The 23,306-nt window shown below is 49.9% G+C and overlaps 1 protein-coding gene across 5 annotated transcripts in view; it reads left to right on the top strand.

The window, feature by feature from the left end:
- The first annotated feature begins 2,440 nt into the window (after positions 1-2,440).
- The window catches only part of HIPK2 (homeodomain interacting protein kinase 2), a 127,998-nt gene continuing 107,132 nt past the window's right edge, over positions 2,441-23,306 (top strand). For 2 of the 5 annotated variants that reach the window (XM_071727703.1, XM_071727684.1), the window contains exon 1: positions 2,463-2,696. In XM_071727703.1, coding sequence (XP_071583804.1) covers positions 2,678-2,696 — 19 coding nt within the window. In that variant the 5' untranslated portion in view covers positions 2,463-2,677. Of the gene's footprint in view, positions 2,697-23,306 lie in introns of all 5 variants that reach the window. The other 3 variants (XM_071727722.1, XM_071727713.1, XM_071727658.1) reach the window with 3 other exon arrangements.

Here is a 23,306-nt window from a genome sequence, read left to right as displayed (position 1 = left end):
TAGTGCAGTCTCACACCATAGCGTCCAGTTTCACTGCCCCCATTTGACAGCCAAGGAGAGTTAAGGGTGGTGTGGCTAATCTGGAGTCACACTGCAGCAAAATCTAGTGACAAGAAGTGAAGCTGTTTTCTCTAGGAGCCTGCTCCTCTCCTCTGGTTGTGTCCTCTGCTCTTCTCCGATACTTCTCTACACCTCCTCTATAGCTCTGAGACTTGCCTTCATGGCTCCATGGCTACCTCCCTGATAAAGGGCACGGTGGTTGGCTGGAACCACAGGCATCGGTAGCCTCACAAAGCAGATAATGTTCTCCATCATAAAAGAGGGGAGCAGCACAGATGACCAAAAATGTGTTTTGGAAACATGTGAGATGAATCAACTCAGTGCATAGAGAAAAACCCTGAGGATCACTGTGGCTAAATAAGAGGAGGGTGAGAAGCAAGTTCATATACTGAGTTGGCTGCCAGCTGCACAGCTTGCCCTCCAGCTCTGGCCTGGACTTCCCAGTGTTCTAGCTGGAGGCAGCTCCATTTCTGTCCAAGTTTTGGTGGTGGTTGGTCCTGGCATCAGTTTCAAAATGAAGCGAGGATGAGATGTTAGCAGGTTTTGCTCCCTCTGCTGTACACACTCCTCCAGTGCTGAGTCTTTGCGCCTTCAACCACCCCCACCTGCCCTGCCTGCCACTCCCTTACACATTGAACACGGATCTTCAGCTTCATATTGTAAACAGAATGCTAATGGACCATGACACTACACTCCTGTTATTTCAGGCATTTTTCAGTGGGGTAAAAAATTCACGCAAAAATGATGAAGGTATCTTGTGACAAAGGGGGCCTGCAGGAGCCTGGGGATCATGTCCTCCACGATGCAGACATGGCCATCCTGCTCCATCACCTTGGCCTGATGTTATGTGCCAGGGTAGGCATTCTCTGAGCACTCAGGGCCAGCCAGGCAGGAGCGCTTGGCTCTCACTGTAATTCCCAAACGAAAGTTTCTTCTTGCTTCCTCTTCCTCCTTGAGACATCAACAGGAGAGACCAGGTGTTGAACCCAGCCACGATCAAATCCTTCAGTGAGAGAGGTCTGAGCTGGCACCAGCAGCTATTTTGGGACAAGAGGTAACGTAAAGAAAGTACATCTTCACTGGTCTGGCCCCAGACTGCTCGCCGGTAAGGAGTTCCAGGCAGGCAGATCCAGACGGGAGTTAATGCAGGACCACAGCCCGAGGTTTTGTTCCCACCTTTGCCAGAGGCTTCCGTGCCAGAGGCTTCTTTGCCCGTGTACACAGGTACCTGGTGGCTGACCTTCCTTTGTACAGTCCCTGCCAGGTAAAGGGGCTCCGAATAACGTGGTGTCACTGACAGCTTTCCAGTATGTACTGACTAAACTGATGCTCGGTGGGTTGGCATTCCTACAGCAAGAGATAAACTAGAGAGATGGATCTTTTAAAATAAAAAAGGGGGAAAGGAGGGGTGGGGGGAGCAGTGGCTGTCAATCTCAGTAAGTAAACACTTCTTTGATGTGGTTCCTTTTAAAAAACAAAAACAACTCGAATCCTAAAAGCAACAACGTATGTTTATTTTAAATGCATCCGCTAAATATTTACACTGCAAGCAAGCTAAAAAAAAAAAAAAAAAAAAAAAAAAAAAAGATAAATTGGAACTTTTTGTCAGTGAACCAGATTGTGAAATGCCTTGAGGGAATAGAAGATTTATTTGGGGAGAGGGGGAGAGGTAGGAATTTTCCATGCTATTGTAAAACACGAGCTCAAATTATATGATCCCACAGCCAGTGAATTGGAAAGCTTCAATCAGCTGCCTTTTTTATTTTTTTTCCTTCCTCTCTTTTCTGTAAAGAGGAGGGGGGGGAAGACAGAAGTGTTTCACCAACTTCTGTTGACTGTTCCTTTTTTCTCCTGATTGAAATGTGTTGTTAAACAAGATCCCACATAATCTCAGCAGAGGGTTTCTCTCGCTCGCTCCCTCTCCTTCTGGGAAGCCGCGATCAGTGCCATCGGCGCTTGATTATTTGCAAACTCCCTCCGCTGCCTTTTTTTTTTTTTTTTTTTGCCTTTTTTTTTTTCCTCCTCTCCGTCTCGGTCTCCGTCTCCCTCTCTCTCCCTTCATCTCTCTCTCCCTTTCTCTCACCCCCAGTGCAACTTTTGCAGACGCCCCGGCACACGCAGCCATGCCGCGCTGAGAGCGGGGGCACCGCGCCAGCCCCCCTCCTTCCCTTCTTCCCTTCCTCCCTCCCTCTCTCCCTCCCTCCCTCCTTCCCTCCCTCCCTCCCTCCCTCTCTCCTTCCTTCCCTCCCTCCCTCCCTCCCTCCCTCCCCAGCGCCGCCGTCCCGAGCCGGGGGGGCCCCGCCGCCCGCCGCCCCTGCCCGGCCCCGCGCCTCGCCCCGGCCCCGGCCCCGGCCCCGGCCCGGCCCGGCCCGGCCCGGCGCCGCCGCCCCCCGCCCGCTCGCCCGCCCGCCCCGGCCGCGTCGGAGGGCCGGCAGCGGGGCTGGATGTGCCCGGCTCCCCCCGCGCTGAGGCGGGCAGCGATGCAGAAGGCAGGCGGCAGCTTCGCCTCCGCCGAGAGACACCCGCTCAAGATGGCAGATGTGTGTTGAGTTTGGGGGGCTGCGATCTCGCGTCGTTCGTGGCGGCGTTGCCATGAATAACAGGCGTCCTTGCACCGATGGCCCCCATGTACGAAGGTAAGCCCCGACCCGGCACGGCACAGCCCGCCCTGCCGGTACCCTTCGCCCAGCTCCGGGAAAGGGAGGGGGGGGGGGGGGGAACCGGGGGTCCCCGGCCGGCCGCGGCTCGCCGTCCCCCCGGCGTTGTTGCGGGGAGGCTGGCGGCAGCGCACCCCCGCCCTGCCCGGCGCCCGGCGGGGAGCGGGGCGAGGCGCGGGTCTCCGCTCGGCACTGAAACCCCTTCTGCCCCCCTTAGCCCCCCACGGTCCCGGGCGCTCGGGCCGCGGCGGGGGGCGGTGGGTGAAGTCCGTGCCGGTGCCGAGCAGAACAATGAGGTGGACGAAGCTTGCCCTGCGCCTCCGTGTGTGTGTGTGTATGTGTGTGCCTGCCTGCCAGCCTTGCTTGCCTGCCCCTTGCTGCAGTTTTCCTTTCCAGAACCGGCCACCCCGCTCCTTTTGCCGGTTTCCTAAGAGTTCTCTCCGCCTGGGCTCTCCTCCGGGGCTTGGAGATCCCGCGGGCAGCGGCAGCGGGGACGGGGCTACCGGCAGCCGCCTGTCAGCTCCTCCGTATTCTCCTTCAGCCCAACCCGGGCTGCAGCGAGAAGCCCAAGTGCCCTAACTTAGTTTTTTTCGGGTTATAAAAGAAAAAAAACCAAACAAACAAAATACGAGGGTTAGGGAGGGAGTTGTGTGTTAGATGGGTGCGTATTTCACGGTGGCTGTTTAAAAAGAAAACCACAATATAAAAAATTAGAAAATGTATCGGGGTTGATTTAAATCCCCTCACGATGCGTTTATCGTCCCTCGGTACCCCTCCCGGCTCGGTGCTGACCGGGAAGCGTTACATAAACCGGAGGGACATCCATCCGGCGGGCGCTTTATCCCGACAAGGGACCGGTCGGTCCGTGGCGGCGGAGACCCAGGCGCCCGGCTCGGGGGGGTAGTTGGGGGGGTGGGGGTGGGAGACGGTACAGGCACGGGGACACACGGTACTTTTCTCCCTTTGGCGAGGCCGGTAAAACTTATCTAAGGAGAAAATCGAGCCCGGGCTGCGGCGGCCGAGAGGAGGGCGCTCGGCGGGTGGTGTAAAGTTACCGGCCCGCCGGGTTATTTGTGGGCAGCCCCGGGCTCACCGGCGGTGCGGAGTTTGGACCCCGCGAGAGGCAGGCAGACAAAGAGGAGCGTTTTCGGCAGCGGGGGAAGGACGGCCGTCCCTTCCCGCTCTCGCCGCTGCCAGGCACCGGGCTGCCGGAGCCCGGGGGCTGCGGCACCGCCGGGCGGAGCGGAGAGGACGCGGTAGCGGCGGCGGGGCCCTGCGCGGCGGCGGGTCGGTGCCGGCGGAGGGGCCGCGGCGGGCCCGGGGTGCCGGTAGGGGCCGGCCCGCCGTGGGCGCCCTCTGCCGGTCGCGCCGCGCTGCCGAGCGGCCTCGGCCCCTGAGCCCGGGCAGCCCCCCTGTACCCGGGCTACCCCCGGCGCTTCCAACGGCAGCGGGCGGCCGCGGGGTCCTGCCGCGGGCAGGGCGAGGCTGCCGCCGCCGCCTGACCGCCGCCCTCGGCCACGGCGGGGGGGGTCGCAGCCCCGGCGCGTACCTGCCTGGCCCCCGCCCGCGGTCCTCTAGTCTGGCCCTGCCTGTCCCGCCCCCGGCGCGGCATCGGGCCACCGGCGGGCCGGTGAGGCCTGTCCGGCATCGCATCGCCCGCCGCTGAGGCTGCCCAGCCCCTCCCGAGCGGGCGCCGCTGGCAGGGTGGGTAATGCGGCGATTCTTCTGAAGTTCGCTCCTCTTCCGGCCGCATCCGCCGGGCGGGCGGCGGTTCGGGGCGGTGAGGTGCCCCGCGACGGGCGGCGGCGCCCGGCGGCACCGCAGGGGCTGGGAAGGCGTGAGGCGCGGGGCCTGCGGTCAGCCCGGCCGCGCTCCCCTTCCCGGAGCGCCGCAGCGGGCGCCCGCCGAGTGCCGGCACGGCCGCCTCCCCGGAGCCGGCCAGGGGAGGGAAAGAAAAAGGAAAGGAGGCCTCGGCCGCAGCCAGGGCGGGCAGGGCGCCGGCTTCCTCCCGGGGAGGAGGTGGCGGTGCCGCACCGGGGCGTGCGGTGGAAGTTTAGCGGTTCCTTAGAGCATCCTAACTTCAGCAGCGCCCGCCCTTCTGCCTGACTGGAAACAGAACAGAAAAAATGCTCTGAAAAGCAACCCCTTTAAAACAAATTCCCTGAAGCCGGTACAGAAGGGGCCGTGTCCAGACTCTGCAGTACGCCTCAAGCCTTGAAATAGGCGAATATCCCAAATGGCAGAGCCAGTAGATAGTGTAAAGGCTGATAGGGATTGTTTTATTTGCTTTGTATTGCGGTACGTTTGTGGGTTAAACTGCTGCTGGCTGGCTTCAAGGGAGGCAGAGGAGGGGTTAATTAATGTTTTTTCGCCTCCTAGTTGCCATGAGAGGTCCTCAGAATTCCCTGCAATATCGCAGTGCGTAGATAAAAACTCACTTATTGCAGGGGATGCAATTTCCTCCTTGGAAGGAGGCAAGGGCTGCCATCCTCCCTTATGAGCCCCGTGTTACATGGGTAACAATTCTGGTCCGTAGCCCTCCTCTGGAGCATCAGTTACAGACAGGCCACTGAGGAGAGCACAGGAGCAGAGGGGTTGGACCAGCTCTGGGGCTAGCGGTGGCTTCTCTGCTCGTGGTCTTGGCCAAGCAGTCTCTGGTGGCACACACACACGCACACACACACACACCCACGGCCACCATCACAAATCAGGGGAGGGTAGGTGAAACAGTATCTCCAGAATACCATAGGCTCTTTGAGGGAAAAAAGGTGCCCCGGGAGGAAATGTGACACCTCGGAGGGCTTACGAAATGGTTCTAGTAGAAATTTAAGTGAGTAATAACATAGAGCACATGCAGAAAGTCACCTGCAATTCTTGACATGGGGGTGAGGGCAGCGTGTGCCTGGGCAGAGCAACCGGCTTAAATATTGTTTCTAGGGTGGAGGGTGGTGCCTCACCTGATACTAATAGGCAAGGCATGATAAATAAGTGAATACCTGGTATGAAATCCTCCCCCTCACGCACTGTGTAAGGAGAATTTTCTCATTCTTAAGGAATTCAGAGTTTTTGCTGTCATCTTCTCCTCTACTGGATTTTACTCGTCTGCTTTTTCCCCCGGTGTTGCAGACCTGAGCAGTAAAAGGAGCAACATAAAAAGCTACCAAGTAAAATAAACCAGAAGTAACACCGTAATACTGTGTTTGACCTGGATTTTTTTGGTTGTGAGCCACACGGGAAAATGCATTGGGCTTCAGAGTGGGCCTCATCAGGTATAATCCTGCATAGCTTCTGCTCCAGAGTTGGGCAAACTAATGATCACTGTCTCACTGAGGACTGGAGATGTGGCTTCCTCAGAGTTGGCTGTATTGGCTTCAGGGGCAGCAGACCAGCCTGTGGCAGGTGAGAATCTGGGTTTTTGGACTCTCCTCTGGGCAATGTTGCCTTCACTGTGCAAAATTGTCATTGGTGTGCATGTCATGTGACGTTTCCTCCTGTGCAGAGAACAGACCCAGGCTCTATGGACCTGGGGAGACCTCATTTCATGAGGACTTAGCTGCTTGACATCATCAGTGCATGGTCTGTGGGTAGCTTTCTGCCCTGGGCTGGTGTGTCCAGTGATATCCAAGGTGCATTGTACCCATAGTCCTTCACAACTGGGTAAAAAAAAGTGTTTATACACTTTCACCTTTATTTACTGGCTTTGTTCCTCTTTGCTTTGCTTCTTTCTTATCCCTGACAACTTTGTTGCAACTCAGGGTGTATTTTTAGCAGCCACATAGGTAGTTTTCTATGTGGGTGGCTTATGGAATTAATCTTGGTAATATTTGTAAATTACACCTTACCACCAGTGCTGCTGCTGGAGCTCAGCACAGGCAGGGACCTGCCCACACTCCGTCCTTGTCACATAAGGGGCTGGGAAATCCTGAAACCCTGACCCCGGATGCATTGCAGATGAGATCCTGTTTAATGCCAGGAACCGGCCAACCCTGCTGGGTTTTGAGTGCATCCTCAAATCTCGTTAAAGTGCACAAAACTTGCTCATCTGGGAGGCAGCACCAGTGAGGCGTAGCAAAGGTCTTTACCCCAAAGTTTGTGCAGGGAGGTGATAACTCAGAGGCTCTTCCTGTTTATGAATTAATAACCAGAACTTAAGCCACCTCAATGCTGGGACCAAAAGTTTTTATTAGCTCAGGATATGGCTATAGCCAGGATAACAGGAAGCCCCCTCCAGTTCTAATTATTGTTCTTATCATGCTGCCACATCTAGCGATTAAATGGGTTTGAGATGTAATGGGTGAAAAATGCTGTTTTATTTTCAGAAGTGGAATGAGAACTGTCAGCACCAGGGGCAGGGGCAAGCAGACAAACAATGTGGTTGGACAAAGAGGCAAGCACAGTTACTTGCCACAGCTCTTGGACTCCATGCAGCATGTTCCTCTGCGTGGCTGGAGCAGGTGGGGAAAACCTCCTGGCTTCTGTTGGACACCTTAGCTGGCCAGGAAAATGAAGTAATTTTCATTTTCCTGTGCCTCGGTTTCCCTATTTATCCAGTGGTTGTTATTTACTGCCCACTTTCATGTGGTGCCTTGAAACCACTGGATGTGGTTTCATATACACTGGGCAAGAGCTGGCAATGACTTCTCATTGGAGTAGATCTTCTACTGATGGGGGACAGCCCAGACACGTCCTTGATGACTTTGAGGGTTTTGAACTTAAAACAACCTCTGGAAGTCAGACCATTTGTTCAGAGGTAGATAATGTACTCTAAGTGGCTAAACGAATAAGGCTCAATGTTGGCCACATCACAGCAATGCATGCAAAAATGTGTGGATACTTGGTCAGGAGGAAAGTTCTGGGAAGTCAGATCATGAAAGGCTTGCTGACCTGGGCATGGAGGAAATCCCTGTCCTGATGGAGTGGGTCCTAGGTGATAGTGTTAGAGCAGTCCTGCCAGATGTTGAGCTCAAGGGCAAGTTCAACCACCTTCTGCTCAGACTGGGCTGAGACACCAATATGAGACAGATTAGACCACCTGGGTGCAGATAGCATATACCTTCTGGCAAGACACCTGAGAAGGGGAGTTTGCAAAGGCATTCAATGGTGGGCTGACAGCTACTACAGTGTCCCCATCCCTGTGTCTGTAAGGAACGGGTAGGCTGAGAGTGGATGTTTTTGAAAGTTCCACCCTTTTCCTCCCTTTCCCAATTTAAGAAGATATTTTAAGGTCTGTGCCTAAATTTAAGCTCACAGGCAGTGCTGCTGACTTCATTAGAATTGTTTATGTCTTTAAAGCTGGCCACATGCTGAATTACCTTTCTGACTCATGGCCTCTATAGCTTCATCAGTCCACTTAAAAAAATGAGGTTGTTTCCTCACCCTTACTAGGAAGTCTCTGCCCTCTGAATGTGAAATGGTTAATTGGTGAATAACAAGAAGTGAGATTTAGAAGCTATTTAGAGGAAAGGTTGTTTCTTCAGCTATTTACATTCCCTAATAGGGACCAAGGTGTTTAACAGGAGGCCTTCTCTCTTGAAAAAAATTCCTCCTAGCAGTACAGAGTTCAGCTTTTGTTTTGAAGATAAACCCCAGTGATAATTCCACTCCAGATAGGGCATTAAGCAATTTGTCTGTTTCTCATAGGGAAAGAGTAGAAGCGTGTTACTGCTTCCCCCAGTTTACAGCACAGAAGTACAGACCACGTCTGAATCCTCTCTCATTTGGCTGCATCAGCTGCTGAGGTCCATCCTCTGGAAATGATAAGTGCATGTATTTTAGAACAACTCAGATAGGTTTCAGATAGGTTTCTGAGTTGGGTAATTTCTATAGTAAAATTCATTCTTCTAAGACCTCCTTACACAGGTGATCTGAGCAGCAGCCCCCACCTCGGTAGGCTGGGGAGGGCAGTGCCACATTGCAAAGTACAAAAAGAATTCAATAGTTGGATTTATTTATTTAAGGGAGGCAGTAATAAGCTGCAATAGTGAGTGTTTATACAGTGCTGTATATGTTCAAGTGATAAATGAAGAGTGACTGTCTGATCCAAGCCACTGACAGGATGGTGCCAAGGAATGGAGTCTTATTCACAGGGAGGGTGCGAAATAGCCATTGGGTGGTAAGGGTCCTTGAGATAAGAACCCCTCAAGCAGCTCTTGGACTCGATTCTGATTTTGGAGATCATAGTGTAGATCAGCAACAGCACCCCTGGAACTCATGGAGCTATGTGGTGGGGGGAAGGGCCACCTCTGTGCAGTGAGCCTTAGCCCATCTGCGTCACGTTCTGGAGGGAGAGGGAGCTTTAATGCTGGGTGAGGGATGTCATACTTTGCTCCCGTGGCTTTCTGAAGCATTTCCTACTGAATGGAATATTCGCTTGGAGAAGCTGAAGTTCACTCTTTATTCAGGCTTTGTTCTCTGTCCTGCTCACCTTCCGGGGCCTGTGCCTGTCTCTGATAGGATGAAGTGAGAACAATTGCTTACAGCTCTTACCCTGAAAAGTGGGAAAGGTCACTCTGCAAGGCAGTGGTATTTGCCAGAGATATTTGGGAAACTCAGAAGGGCAGCTGTCTTCCCTGTTCATTATAACCTTTAATCCTTAAAAGCATTAGCGAGACCTGGAACAATGGTGTTACACAGCAGTACCCTGCAGCCTAATGTCTCCTCTGCTTCTAAACACTGACAGGTTTATCTTGGTCTGTGGGCTATGCTGAAATGCCAAAGAAACTTAGCTGTCACCAAAATCATTGAAATCATAGGAAGCAGGCATAGGAAAGACTTCAAAAAGTTTTGAGGTTGTGCTATATCAAATGCATGCTTGTCTTGCATGCTTCCTAATACACCTGTCCAGCATATTGCCCAGGTATTGAGGATCCACAGCCTGCCCGGGATGTCATTGCTACCTTTAGCTGTCTTTGTAATTAAATAGATTTTACACTGTAACTCCACTCTGCTTTGCTTGTTGTGGTTCCTTGTCCTATCAATAGTGAGTGTGGAAAAAACTATTCTTTGACATGTCTCTCCTTGGCTTAGAGGAGATGCTAGGAGATGCTTCCTTATGCTAGATCCTATCTCAAACACATCTTCAGCTTTCTCCCGGGTCTTGTTTTCTGCAGCTCTAACCATCCTCCTGCTAATCTGCATTCCCTTGAGCTAGTCCACATCTCTTGAATGGCACTGCCACAGCACAGTGCTTTACCAGGGGTCTTGTGCTGGCCAAGTAGAGCAGCAGTATCCTTCATGTTTCTTATAGGCAGTGCTCCTGTTTGGTTTTAAGTTTTGCACTGTGGCATTCACCTGTGTGTACCTTAGGATGTGCTGTGGCTCCCAGGTCCTGTTTAAGAGGTCTGATGCCTCATGAGCCTTTTTCTGTCCTCTCTGTGTGGAGCTAGTCTTACCTACTTAAGTGTATGATTTTTGTAGATGTTCCGTTTGAATTTCATCCTGAACCTTTCAATTTTATCGGGGTTGTTTTGAATTCTAAGGTAATTCGCCCAGTTTTGCAGTCCCTTTCTCCCTGGTGTCATGTGACAGTTTAAAAAAAACACAATCTCTGTTTCTTCACCAAGATCAGATTTGTTTTCCACTCCACAGTCCCAGACAGAAAGCACAGAAAATCAATTGTTTCATAAAAAAAAAAAATAGAACCTTTCCCCAAAAATATAAAGGACACTGAAAAAAACACAAACCACTCAGCTTTATTTTCACACCTCCTATTCTTTTACTGTCCTTGAGTGCTTTTGAAGTATTCCTAAGAACACTTTTATTTGTTGTAGTAGTGCCAGTGCCAGACAAAACCAGGACCTTACAGCACTAGGCATGATGTTTACATGAAGGGGTAAATAGTTCCCACCCAGGAGAACGTGCATTTTATGTAGATGAAGAGACAGGAGGGTGGATTATACAAACCAGCTGGACTCTTTGGGGAAAGGAAATCACAATGTGTGGGTTTCCTTTGTGTATTTTTTGACAGGGGTTCATTTGTGGAAAAGAAGGGTGGGCTGCAGGTTGAGAAGAAGTAAGGAAAAAGAGAGAAGAGGAGAGAGACAGGTAGGGAAGGAAGATGAGGACAAGTGACTGTAACAGGAGAGAGGGAGGTGATCCTTGAAAAGCACAGGGGCTGAGGCTGTCACAGTCAAGACCAGCAGGAACAGAGAGCTGGGTGAATTGCTGAAGATGTCACCTTGGACTGTTTGTAGCTGCCCTGCTGGCATCAGTTTCTCCCAGGTTTTTCCCTGCAATTGTCTCTAACAACTTCCTTTGGAAAGCCAGATAGGTGAGTACAGGAGATCATACCTGTATTGTAATGCTCATAGGCAGGATGCAGAGACTGTGTAGGGATTTCCAAGCTGGTGTTGCGACCAGAGGAAAAGGTGATGCTATAGCATTCCAGTAAGATCTCTGAGCCTGCTCTTCGTGCTTGGGAAATTCTGGTGAGGCAGAGACTGTCCAAAACTCCAATACTTTTTTATGATCTGAGATCCTTGTGATTTCCTCCCTTGCTGCCAGTGCTCTTCCCACAATGAAGGTGGCTGTGCGGGACAAATTTCATCTGCCATCCTCCCTCTTCCTCCCTGGCAGGCCATGCATGCTTAATTTTCCTGCAGCCTGCACATGCTGTTTCTAAGGGCACGTGTGACCGTCCTACCCTCTGTCCTCATGCCTTACTCTTACCATCAGGCCTGGAGGCTGGAATGGGTATGAGTGGCAGAGGCACAGTCATCAGGACCTAAGAGCATGGGTGAGATCCACACGTGCATCGTGCCACGAATGGATGTGTGTAGCCTGAAGGCTGGGTGTGTTTTAGGCATATGAGGCTAAACATACAGTTCTGTCTTGTAGCAGGCCAAGCATTCAGTACGTTTGGCAGTGAGTCTATAAGGTTATGGTTTTCTCTTGGGTGAAGAGAGCAAGAAAACCTCTTCTTTTTTCTTCTAGTTTGGGGTCAGGGTGTTTATTTGCTACTGGATGTGATCCAGTGGATTCAGTGCGTCTCTGTTTATTTTTGCTTGAAGACATAACTTTTTTTTCCTAGTTACAGATCGTAAAGGCACATGGGATGGCAGATAGCCAGCAAGCTCCCTAACTATTAGCTGACTTGGTGGGGTGTTACGCTAACACTGCTGGAGGGGATGTTACAGCAGACGATGGAGTGGGTTGATGGAGACTTGGACTCCAGCAGCAAGGCTCAGAAATTGCCCAGTCCCAGAAAACTTGGAGAACATATCAAAGAAAGTTTGGTTTCTCAGGAAGCTCCTTTAGCTTTCCCAGAATGTTTTTACTTGTAGGCAGAATTTGTAAGCATTCTTTTATTTTTAAAATGCAGTGTGTATTCTGCTCTTGTCTGCAGCAGTGCCAACACAGTTGATGTATTTATCTTTTCCCTGTTAACACTTGCCATTCCTGGAACGTCTCCTGCTCAGCAGCTGTTTGTAGGTGGGTTTTTTTTCTCTCCCATCATCATGTACCTTTCCTTCCTGTTCAAGGCATCCATAAACCTCTGACAGTGACATCATAGGTGTTTCCATAGCAACAGATTATGATACTAGAACAGAGGATAATATCAAACAGGAGGAGGAAGAGATAAATTATGGTGTTTATATTTGTGTGACTGAGGGCTTGATTATATTCCTACATTTCTTCAGAGGATGTTGTCTGCCTGGTTTCTCCTCTGTTTATCTTACGTGCCTTTTAAAGGTTAAGAAAAAGTGAAGGAAAAAAAAAAAGACCTGAAGGTCAGAACAATACAGACACATATCTTTTATAGTCTTTGTGTAAACCTAGGCTAAGATTCAATTTTTTTTATCTCAGTGGTAGCTCTCCTATGTCTCCTGAGAGTAATCTGGTCTGTAGAAAACTTGGAGGCACAATAATCCCTTGGTGCAGCTTCACTTTTATTTTAATTGAGTTATTCGTAGCCACTGGCAGTTGGGATCCCAAGTCAAGGATCTCTGTGCTGCAGATTTTCCAAAAGATGGACAAACATGACATGACATTGCCCCCAGGAGCTCACAATCTGTATTTGGGAAAGGATGCGACAGGTGCTCAGGTCAGCCAGCTCTGACATGGGGAGGAAAGGGAGAAGTATCCCAAAAAGAAGTATATCAGCAGAAGTATGATCTCTAGGCAATCAGCAGAAGTATGATCTCCAGACAATACTTGAGCCTGGTGAAGGCAAAGGTGATCTGACATTCATCCCAGTGTTAACTTTTTGCAGTGGTGTTTCTGGAAGTGCTTGCTGGGCATGGTTTGTGACCATTGCATGGTTCTTTCATCGCTTCAAGCTGTCACTCCAACAGGAGCTGACAGCAGCAGGATTGCAAAAGGATGGATATCTGTGTTGCTCCATGCTTACATTAGTAGGAACTCTATCTTTTTGCTTAAAGCAGAAGCTAGATGTGAAGAACATCCAGCCAAAATGCGTGAGGTTTTTTTTTCTCCTAGGCAGCATTTAGTGTTGACAAATTCCAAAAGGTGAGGATTTTCCGAAGGTTTCTATTTTGCCTCTAAATAGCAGTAATTTCTAGTCATCATTGCTATTTTCCTATTTAGATGATTGACTTCAGAAGCTGGAGAAAGACTTCCAAGAAAACCCTCTTGGATATCCTCATAACTGTGTGTGTAATCTTTACTCTTCCTCTTCTGGCAAAATTTACAGGGAGTTAAATAGCCATTGCTAATCTTTAAAATACCCAGACTAGGGTCACCTCTAATCTGGTGATGCTCTTGAGCACCCTAACGTTGACAAGTGCTTTTGATCCTGTGCTTAGGAGCTCTGGTGCACCAGGAAGGAGTACAGGGGAGGGATCTGAGCAGAGCAGTAATCCATAACGTGTCAGCTAGCTTTAGCAACACAGTGGGGCACAGAGGTGGGTAACAGAGCTCTTTCCATTACAGAAGTTCCGTGACATGCTGCAGAATGAGCCCTAGGCCATTAATGGAGCAGTGCTAAGATGAGGTGGTGCCCAGCCTCCAGCTCACAAGGCATCAATGCACAGGAGCTTTCTGGAGTCTTGCAGGCTGCTGATGGGTTTGGTGGCCCTGTTGAGCAAAGACTTTTTGGTCCAGCTTAGTGCCACCAGGATGGGGAGAAGCTGGCAAGTAGGAGGGATCTCTTGAGTCACTCAAACTCTGCAATGCTGTTAGGATTTAAAGTTGTTCAGAAGATATGTGAGCACAGAACACCTCGGTAGGAATTAGTAGTTAGGTCACCTTCATGGAAGCTTATTGGGAGCCAGTAGAGACCACAAAGGACTGATGAGATGTGTTTCCCATGTGCAGTGCCAGCATGGCATGCTAGCCCCAGTTTCTGAGCAGGCTGACCTGTAGAGTCTGGCTTCCTCAGTCACAGCATCAGTGTGCTGGGGGCAAGGGAAACTGGGCTGAAGTCCTTTGCAATGGGAAAAGAGATTGCAACCTTTCCTCTGAAGCCAGAATAAAATGAAAGGACAGGTCTTGGCTACAGCCAGAGGATGTGGTGAAGAAACCCAGAACCTCATAACTACCTCAAGGCATGTGCCTACAAAGCAAGCAGGGATGACATTTAGTCAGGAATACAATGATAAATTCCTTCATCTCTTCTAGCACTGTCACTGGCACCACCAGAAACCTGACTTCCCATTGAACTCCCTTTCTGCATTCTCTCAGCATCAGAGCATGTGTGCATTTATCAAGTGGGGATAAGAAACAGGTTGCAAACCCCATTGTAAAATAGACATACCACCTGACAAGGACACATGAAATGCAGACAAGAGCATATCCCATTGATGGTGACAATACTTCTTTGACAGTGTCTTTTTCTCATGGCTTATCTGAGGCTGTGAGCACCTGGATAACAAAAGTGCAGCCTGAAAGCCCATGCGAGTCAGAAGGGACAGAAGATGCTGAGCCATGTGTGTGAGAATACAAGTGGAAGAGTGTATGTGTGTGTATGTGTTGGACTCTTTCCATGTTTTCAGGCACATGTGTAGGAGTGAGCACACGTGTTTGCATGTGGCTGCATCCTCTTTGTCTAGAGAAAGCAACGTGGGCCTGATTCTCACTCGAGCTGTTAGGCCGTTCCCTCAGCAAATTGCATTTGTACCAGGGCTCTTTTCCACTGCAGGGAATGAAGAAGGCAGATTTATTATAAATATAAATTAGGCCTTCTGTCTGTTTGTGAGCTGTCACAGCCTGTACAGGAGGAAATATAAACAAGGTGAATTCAGGGTGTTTATGTGGAGCAATGCTGTGACAGCGTATGTGCTGGCAGGAGTGCTGTCTGCAGTCTCTGCATAAAGGGGTTGAGTGAGTGGGGAAGGCTGTAAATCACCGTGTGTTCAGGAGGGGACACTGCCACTCTGCCTGTAAAAGGCTGGGAGATTTTTGAAGCAACCTGACTTTTTTTCAGGCTGAAGAAAAGGGTTACTGGAAATCCAGTTCTGAGGAAAATACCGCCCAAGATGTTTTGACTGGGAATGATCTGTAATCCACATCCAACAGCTTGCCTCCATCCTGAACCGGAACAGGTGCATGGCTGGCATCTTTTAGACTTCTCTCCCACTGCCAGGTTTTGGTGGCCCTATTGGACCAATTCTTGGGTATCTGCAGCTCTGCTAATGTGCCTTAGGTCTGTATCTTCAGTTATTTAAGTCTTTACCTGGTCCTGATGTAGCTGGCATCTGTATGCAAATGCAATATTCCCTGGGGAATCTGTGTCCATTTGGATGTATTTACCATATTACTCACAGCGTATTCAATGTAGGTGAGACCACCTAAATAAAATAGCTGTATCTTTTTCAGCATCCCTGCAGGCAGGCACCTGAGCCTGAGTTTTTGCTCAACTGCAAACTCAAGCTACAGACTGTGGAGTTCCCTTCTTTAGGACTGGGCTTGGCTTAAAAGTTATTTCTTGTTCCACCAAAATCATTGCTGTTTCCCAGAGGAGCACTTGAATCGTTATCAATCCCTACATTTCCTCTCAGCCAGGAAGGGCTGAAGGGGTTTCAGGAAGAGCATGCTTTACAAGGAGATGTGTGCTTTCCCCTGCCATGCCCTGTTGAAAACAGACACTGAGACTTGCCAAAAAGCCACTGCCTGTAGAAAATACTGTACAAGGGAAGAAGAAGATAGGATGAGAGTGAATGGCAGGGTAGGGCAGGGTTTAAGGTGGGGATGCCCGATGCTTTTAATAGAATGTAAAATAAAAAAGATGCATGTGGCAGCACTTGGGTAGGAAGGAGCTAGGAAATGTGCTTATGTCACTTGGCTTCACTGGAGCAAGTTGCAGGTCATAGTTTTTGATTTAGGTTTCACTGCAGCTGGTACTCCTGTCTGTGTCTTATTATTGCAGGGCTTGTGAAAGGGATGGGACTTCTACTATCCTTATGTATTTTGTGTCCTTTTGTCCTGTCCCTGCCATCCTCTTCCCCTCTGCCACTCCTTCCCCCAGCACAGCCTTGCCATGTTCAGCCTGGTTGGGTTGAAGATGACCAGCCCACCCAAGGTGTCCATGTCCGAGGATGTATCAAGAACGTTCTGGCTTCCTGTGGGAGCTGAATGCTGGGTGTCAGACAGCCTGAGGTGTGGGCTGGCAAGCACAGGGGGCTCTGCAGTTGCCCTGGGGCTCAGGGTGAACTTTTTGGTGGCCAAGTGGATGTGTGGGGGAGGAAAAGCACAGGCACAGTTACATGGGTGGAACATGCCGTGATTACTGTGAAACACTTGCTGAAAAGGCAGATACTGGGAGTTCCTTGGCTAACTAAGCCCAGGGAAGTGGAAGCCTCTCCCAGTGATCTCAACCCTCCTGCCTTGCCCACTGGGAATGTGGGGAGGGTAGGGGAGGTGCTCCCCATCCCATTCTTGGGGTTTCCAGGTAGATGGGCTGCCTGCCAGCCAGCCTGCAGGGAGCTCATCCCTTTTTTGTTGGAGGTGGCAACCCAGCAGAACGGGAGAGCTGTGAAATCCAACCCTGTGTTGGAACAGGCTACGCATAAGCTCTGTGTAAGCCCCAATTTGAAGGTTTAAAGGGAGCTGAAGTGTGGCACAGAGTGCTACAGCAGAACTTCACCGTTCCTGAGCCTTGACAGCCTGCCAGGAGGGGAACCACAGGGTAGGACAGCCCCTGCCTTCCCAGTAAGGCCAGGAACCTCCAGCTGAACTCCTTGGTCCCAGCAGAAGCATTGGATTTGGTTGGGTTTTAAACTGCAAATGTGATTAATCATGACTAGCGGTTCTGATCCCTGTGGTTTTCAGTAGATGCCCAAAAAAGTTGTTGCAATAATGGGCCTGTTCTCTCTGCAGCCCAGCTGGTCTCCATATATCTTGTTACATATGTTTGTCCCTATAATTCTGCCCCTTATAACCACTCTCCATCTCTCCAGCCTGGTCACTGCTTCTCTTTGCAGGCAGTGGGCTGAGTTTGGAGCTGGTAGCAGGTACCACCACACCTGTGCTGGGCTCCTAAATTCCACATAAACATTGCAGTGGGCCTCTGTCGGGGGAACTCTCCTGCCTGTGTCCTCCCTCCCCATGCCTTCTCCTTGCACAGAGGCCCCTTTCATCTGGTGCCCCTCAGGGAGATGCTGGGCTCTGCACAGCAGGCTGAGGCTCACCATTTCTTTCTTTTCCTGTGCAATTGTGATCCTTGTTTATTATTAATTTGTATCAATTGTTGTTGCATTCGCTTAGGGTCACTTCAGCACTGGATGCTTTCATTTCTTTCAGAGCCCCATCACCCCATCAGACACAGCTGTAATGTTAGGAAAGCCACAGAATGTGCCATGCTATGGCTGGGCTTGGGAGAGGGGATTCTGACAGGTTCTGAACGTGGCCCCCAGCACGGTGTCTTGTTGTGTTGCTGGGAAGTACACACATGCACCTATGGCCCCATACAGACTCATTTGCAGATGTTCCTGGGAGCATCCTGTGGCGTTCTGCCTACCTTTCCCCCCCCCTCCTTCCCCTCAAGTCCATGGGACTTTGGCCAGTGTGCTGGAGAGAGGATCACTGGTGTTTGTCAACCTTTACAAGAAAACAGATGGGTTTTAAACCAAGGCTAAAACTGTAGCACATGCCGGAGGCTGGAAGGTAACTGTAAATCCTAGGTCTCATTTGCACAAACACATTTGGTTCCAGTCCTAAGGGCATTTTTCCTTCCCCTGCCTATACATTTGTTTCAGAATCATGTAAATTTAGTTTGGATTTGTTTCATCAAAACACCACAAAATGTGACCAGGGGTGGAGGAACTTATAAATTACATTTGGCACAGAGGGGAAAAGGACAATTCTGAATGCTCCATGGGGCAGGAATCTGTGGATGGAATCTGTCAGAGTGGAACACCAAAGAGGCTGAATACACCAGGAGAGCAGTAATGATATTTGCAGCCTCTAACTTGTAGGTCTGCTGCTTGGATCAGACCTCTCGTTTTTCTTCTGGCCCAGCATATGAGACCCCACACACTGGGTCACATTTCAGGTGTGAACCTTACATGTAGGGTCATGTGGTGAATAAATGTCATGTGGAAGGGGACAAGCAAGTTTGCCACCAGAGTGGAAGATGATACTGGCCAGTTAGGTTCTTTCTGGGACAAAACACGCAGCATACTTCTTCCTCTCTGAAGAGGCCATCCCTTTTGTGGCAGTGTCCATGGAACAAAGAAGGGGGACTTGGTTTCTGCCCTGAAGATGTGGGAGGTACAGACCTACCTGAGAGCAGATGAGAAGGCATCTGTGGCAGTGATTCCCAGAGGGTCAGCAGTGATGGCACATTTACACCACTGAAGGCCTTACCCACAGCAAAGATGCTGTTCACATTTACTGGCTGCTTACCAGATCTCAAAATAATTACAAAGAAGTGACAAACCAGCTAAGATAGGCTTCAGGATGGGGACAGGGCTGGGCTACCCACTGTGGCTCCCTCCAGGAGGCAGGGGGAACATGCTGGCAGGGACGTGTGGTGGGAGCTCTGCATGACAAAGGTCCTGCTGTGTGCTCTTGGTGTCATATCCAGACCTGCCAAGTCGGTGTCTTTCTCCTGCAACAGCCCTCCAGGAGGAATAAACTAAAGAAGAATTGGAGGCTTGTCCAGACAGAGACTGGCTGCTGGAGGAACCCTCCCTCCCCCAGCTCTCCCATTACTGTCTGCAGAGGAGAGTGAGAGGTTTGTGTCCTCTCCTACATTGCAGCCAGAAGGAATGCGTGTGCCTGGGAGCTTCCTGCCATGCTCTCTTGCCGTGGGGATGGATTTCATGACACCACTTTTAGCATCTGAGGATAGGTGTGAAAAGGGAGGAGGTGGAGGAGGAGGAGGAGGTGGTGGTGGTGGTGTGAGTTAATACAAGACCCAGTGGGAAGCAGCGGCAGGCAGTGTTATTTCAGTGGTTTGAGCCAAAACTTTCTCTCTCTCATTAAATTACAACTAATGCAAGTAGCATTGTGAAGGAGGAATTTGGGAACTGTTGTTCATCATTCAATTGCTTGTAACGAATGTGCTGCTCAGTGCCATAGCCCATAGTCTAGCTGAGTAGTAATTCACTTGGTATTTGCAGGCATGACATGCATGCCATAAGAATTCCTCTGTTAGCATTATTCCAGCATTAGTGAGGGGATATGAAAATAAGTGATGAGTTACTGTTTTTCGTTATTAAGTCCAGGCTTTTCTCTTCTCTGTCTTTTTCCCTTCCTCCCTCTGAAAGGAAGGGCCTCTCTGTTCCTTTCCCTTCAGAGCAGTCAGGTTGTGCCCTTGCTCATCCCAGCTTCCCTATGCCCCTTCCAGACCAGCACTCTTGCACTTCTCCCTATGTCTTTCTCCTCCCGGGTTTGGAGACCTTTAAATTGCTGTAGGATGTTATGGCAGAATGATGCGACATCAGAGGGGACCCAACTTTTGTTGCAGATATACAAAGCCATTTGGTGGTCACCATCCCTCAAAGGGACCAAGCCCTGTTCTTCATGGTTGCACTGGCAAGCTCAGAGTTTGGTGGTGGGTCAGTAATTCAGTAGTTCAAGGTCATCCAGAAGCCTAAGTAAGTGACTGCTATTATTAAAAACAAAGCAAACCAAAACAAAAGCAAACAAACAGACAAACAAACAAAAAACCCAAACACAAATAGGAAAAGCTCTGAAGCAGCCATCAGTCTGGATGTGCAGGAGCAGAGCTGAGCAGTCTCTGCTGGGGTCTGCTGGCAGTGCTCAGTGCTTGAAAGCAGTCAGTCCTCAGGCCAAATGAGGGATCTGGTACTTGGGGTTGTGAGGAGCATCCCTGTCCATTCCAGTGGGTTTCCCATGTTTCCTGCAGAGCTTTATAAATGTGAAGTAGTTAAACATTACAGGGGAGTGCAGTAGTTAAGTATTACTTATCCCTACTTTCTACTGGTGGTGAGGAAAGAAGAAAGTGTAGCAGTTTCAGAAATGACCTCTGTTTCTGGGGGTCATGGTCAGTTCACGGGGCTTCTTTAAGCAGGCGTGTGAACACCCACTTGCGTGAAATAAAAGATTTCTTTGGAAAACCAGGCTTCAGTATCCCTATGAAATCCCCAGACTGAGTCAGTACCAGTGCTATACAGGATTCCTGGGCTCTTAATCTTATTCTTAATCAAGTAAGCCAGGCAGTCTTTCATGTCATTGAGTTGCTGCTCACTCCAGTGGCCCAAGCCCACGTTGGCTTTTCAGTAGAAGGCCTGGCTCAGCTGAAGGCAGATGGCAGGGTAGGAGCATGTGCTGATCCTACTACTATTAACTCTACCACTCCTCTGCACAGCAAGCTTCTCCCTTTGAACATCAGCAGAACCATTTTCAAAAGCCCTGTGTCCCAGCCTGGTGCCACAGAATAGCTCATTTTGTCAAGGAAAAAAGATACCTTGGTAAACTTTTGAGTGTTAAGCTGTCAGAGGTAACCTCAGGAGGATGGAAGAAGCAGATATAGGCTTTGAGGAAAGAGCAGCAGCCAGCTGCAGGTGTCACGTTCCTATCTGAGAAGGGACACGGGAAAGCTACTACTTTTTCTCCTCGTGCTCTCTATTCATCCTTTTATGGGAGCAGTGTACGGACCAGAGTGTTCTGTGACATTTCTTTGCTCGTAATCACAGTTATGAAATACAAAGCTGCTAGGTCATGGTACTTGTCCTGCATGCTGCCAGCACACCTCGGCACACAGTAACCTGCAGTACATCGTGGTTATCTCAGTGTATCTCTGCCCAGTGGGTCTCCTAAAATGTCTGAAGCTGGGTATCTCCCTCTCCCCAACCACTGGCCCTCCCTGACAGACATGGAGGTGCATGTGCAATGCACAGCCTTCAGCACGAGTGGTGTGTGTGGCTTTTATCAGTTCACTTTAGGGCAATTGCAGTGCCCTGTGTCTCAGAAATGGGGAGGCTCTGTCCCTCTGCCTAGGCTCCTTCACACAGTCCTCTCACAACCCTCACAATGACTGCCAAGGTCCTTTCCACTCGGAAGCAATACCTACACTTTCTTCTTTTTGGATTTTTTAATATATGTAAATGAGGTAGTGGTGACACTGGATGTGAAGCCATCAACTCATATGTACTTGTGATCTGAGAAAGCGATTTTGGTTTAGATCCCAAAGGCCAAGCTGATGTGTGATTTAAAATGGTCCTATCAGGAGAAGCATATGACCATATGTAAAAGCAGAGGAGATTAGCAAAGAAGTAAGCTTCGAATCTACTTAACTGTCCACGAGGAAAAAAAAAAGATATATTTTAATAGAAGAGTCTATTGTCTGTGTAAGCGAAGGCAGAGGAAATGACTAATTTGCTGGTTCTGTTACATGTGCAATTTTGATTCAGTTGTTCCTTCTTTGATTCAGGCCCCCTCCTTCACTTTCTGTACCCCCTGCCTTGCCTTGGCTTTTTCTGCCTTTTAAGAGTGTGCGGGCGAGGGAGGGTGGAAGGACTCAGTGAGGAAGGAGTTAAGGGAATGCTCAGTGGGGATTATAAAACAGCCAGGCACTTGGAAACAGTTAAGAAGAGAGAAACAGATCTGCCAGGAGGGAGTGTGGCACTGGAGCCGGTGGTTTATTTTCAAGCCTCCCTACACAGCGATGCAGAAGGCTCTCTCGCAATGGGGACAGAGGTAACGGCAAAGGGAACGTGGTCGGTGGTGGGATGGGCTCAAATGGGAAAGGGACTTCTTTGGCACCAAGTTGGCAACCCTTCCCACTGATCCTTGCTGACGTGCTCTGCTCTGGATGTGGGTCATTCCCATTAAGGGTGGCAGGAGTTCATCCCTACGGTAGCCCGAGGACTTGGCCTTGCCCTGGGATCAAGGTGTCCTCTTTGCACGTTGGACATAGGGGAGAGTGGTCTTTGTGGTCTTGGCATTGCCTTGGAAGGCTGAATGCAACAACTTCGCAGTTTGCTGGAGCCTGGTGCTGAGAGCCAAGTGTGGGCAGGTCTGTGGCTATGCCTACGTGACCCTGAGTTGCATGCGAGGTCCCCTGTGAGTGTGGCTGTGGGTGGACATCTTGTGCAATCCCACCTGGCCGGAGGGAGCCTTCTGTCATGCTCCGATGAGGCAGTCTTTGAGTCACCAGGAGCTGTGTTTTTACTCACCCTGCGTTTGTGCCTCAGAAGCCCAGCTGAGACCCTCTGCCTGCCATGCTGGGCAAACAGGTGCCTGGGCAAGGCCCCAGGAAGGAGAGGCTAAAAGAGGCACCTGGAGGAAATGTGACCCAAAAAGCCCAGGTTACTGGCAAGGCCACAAAGAGAAGCCGGGTTACTTCAGGCTTTCTTCATCACATTCACCACATGCCTGTGCTTGGGGCAGTAGCTAACCACATCCCAGTTTGAGGGATGCTGCTACTGTGATGGTGAGTTAAGAAGTGACCAGAACGTGGTTCCGTGCGTAAAAAATCGTGGTGTCTGCAGCCATGCATGGTGGGAATGTATGTGGCAGTGGCCATAGGGGTGTACTGCATGTGAGCAACACAGAGACCCATTTTTTGGGGGGGAAAAGCAGCTACAGCTGTTGGAGCCAAAGTGTGTGGAGAGGAGGGTTAGTCATTCTGCAAGTGTCAGGGGCTCATGGGGGTAATAGCAGGAGTTTGCTGACTAATGCCAATGATGTTCATGGAGTAAATGAGAAATGCGGAGGGAAAGCCCTGTTTCTGAATTTGGAAGGGAAAAAAAAAAAAAAAAAAAGAGGAGAAAGAACTAAAAAAACGAAGATGAATGAAGTTACTGATCAGCCCCCAAAATCTCTGACCTATATCTCCCTCCTTTCCCTGGAGCCATTCCTGAAATGAAAAATTAATAGAGAACAACCGGGTTTTACCTCCAGGGTACCCTTTTAGGCTGCTGTGTACTGCAGGCTGAGACCAGAGGATGGTATTTTGGTGTCCCTCAGCACGATCTAGAAAGTGGAGTTGTCTCTATCCAGCTCATTGTGAGGACATCCAGAGAGACTGAAAGCAAGAAGGTAATCTACTCTCTGGGAAGGATGGTCTCTGGCTTCAGAAGGTTGGGAAAAGGATGTTGAGCTGACAAGCTAGGTTAAAGTAGACCAAGTAAAGAAGGATAGTCCTTGAAGTTACAGTAACTTTATCAGGGGAAATGGAGGTGAGAAGGAATAAAAAAAAGTATTTCAGGTCATTAGCCCTCT

The sequence above is a fragment of the Heliangelus exortis genome, chromosome 1 (assembly GCF_036169615.1).
Source record: "Heliangelus exortis chromosome 1, bHelExo1.hap1, whole genome shotgun sequence".
In the NCBI taxonomy this organism is placed as follows: domain Eukaryota; kingdom Metazoa; phylum Chordata; class Aves; order Apodiformes; family Trochilidae; genus Heliangelus; species Heliangelus exortis.
This window is presented reverse-complemented; position numbering and strand designations above follow the sequence as displayed.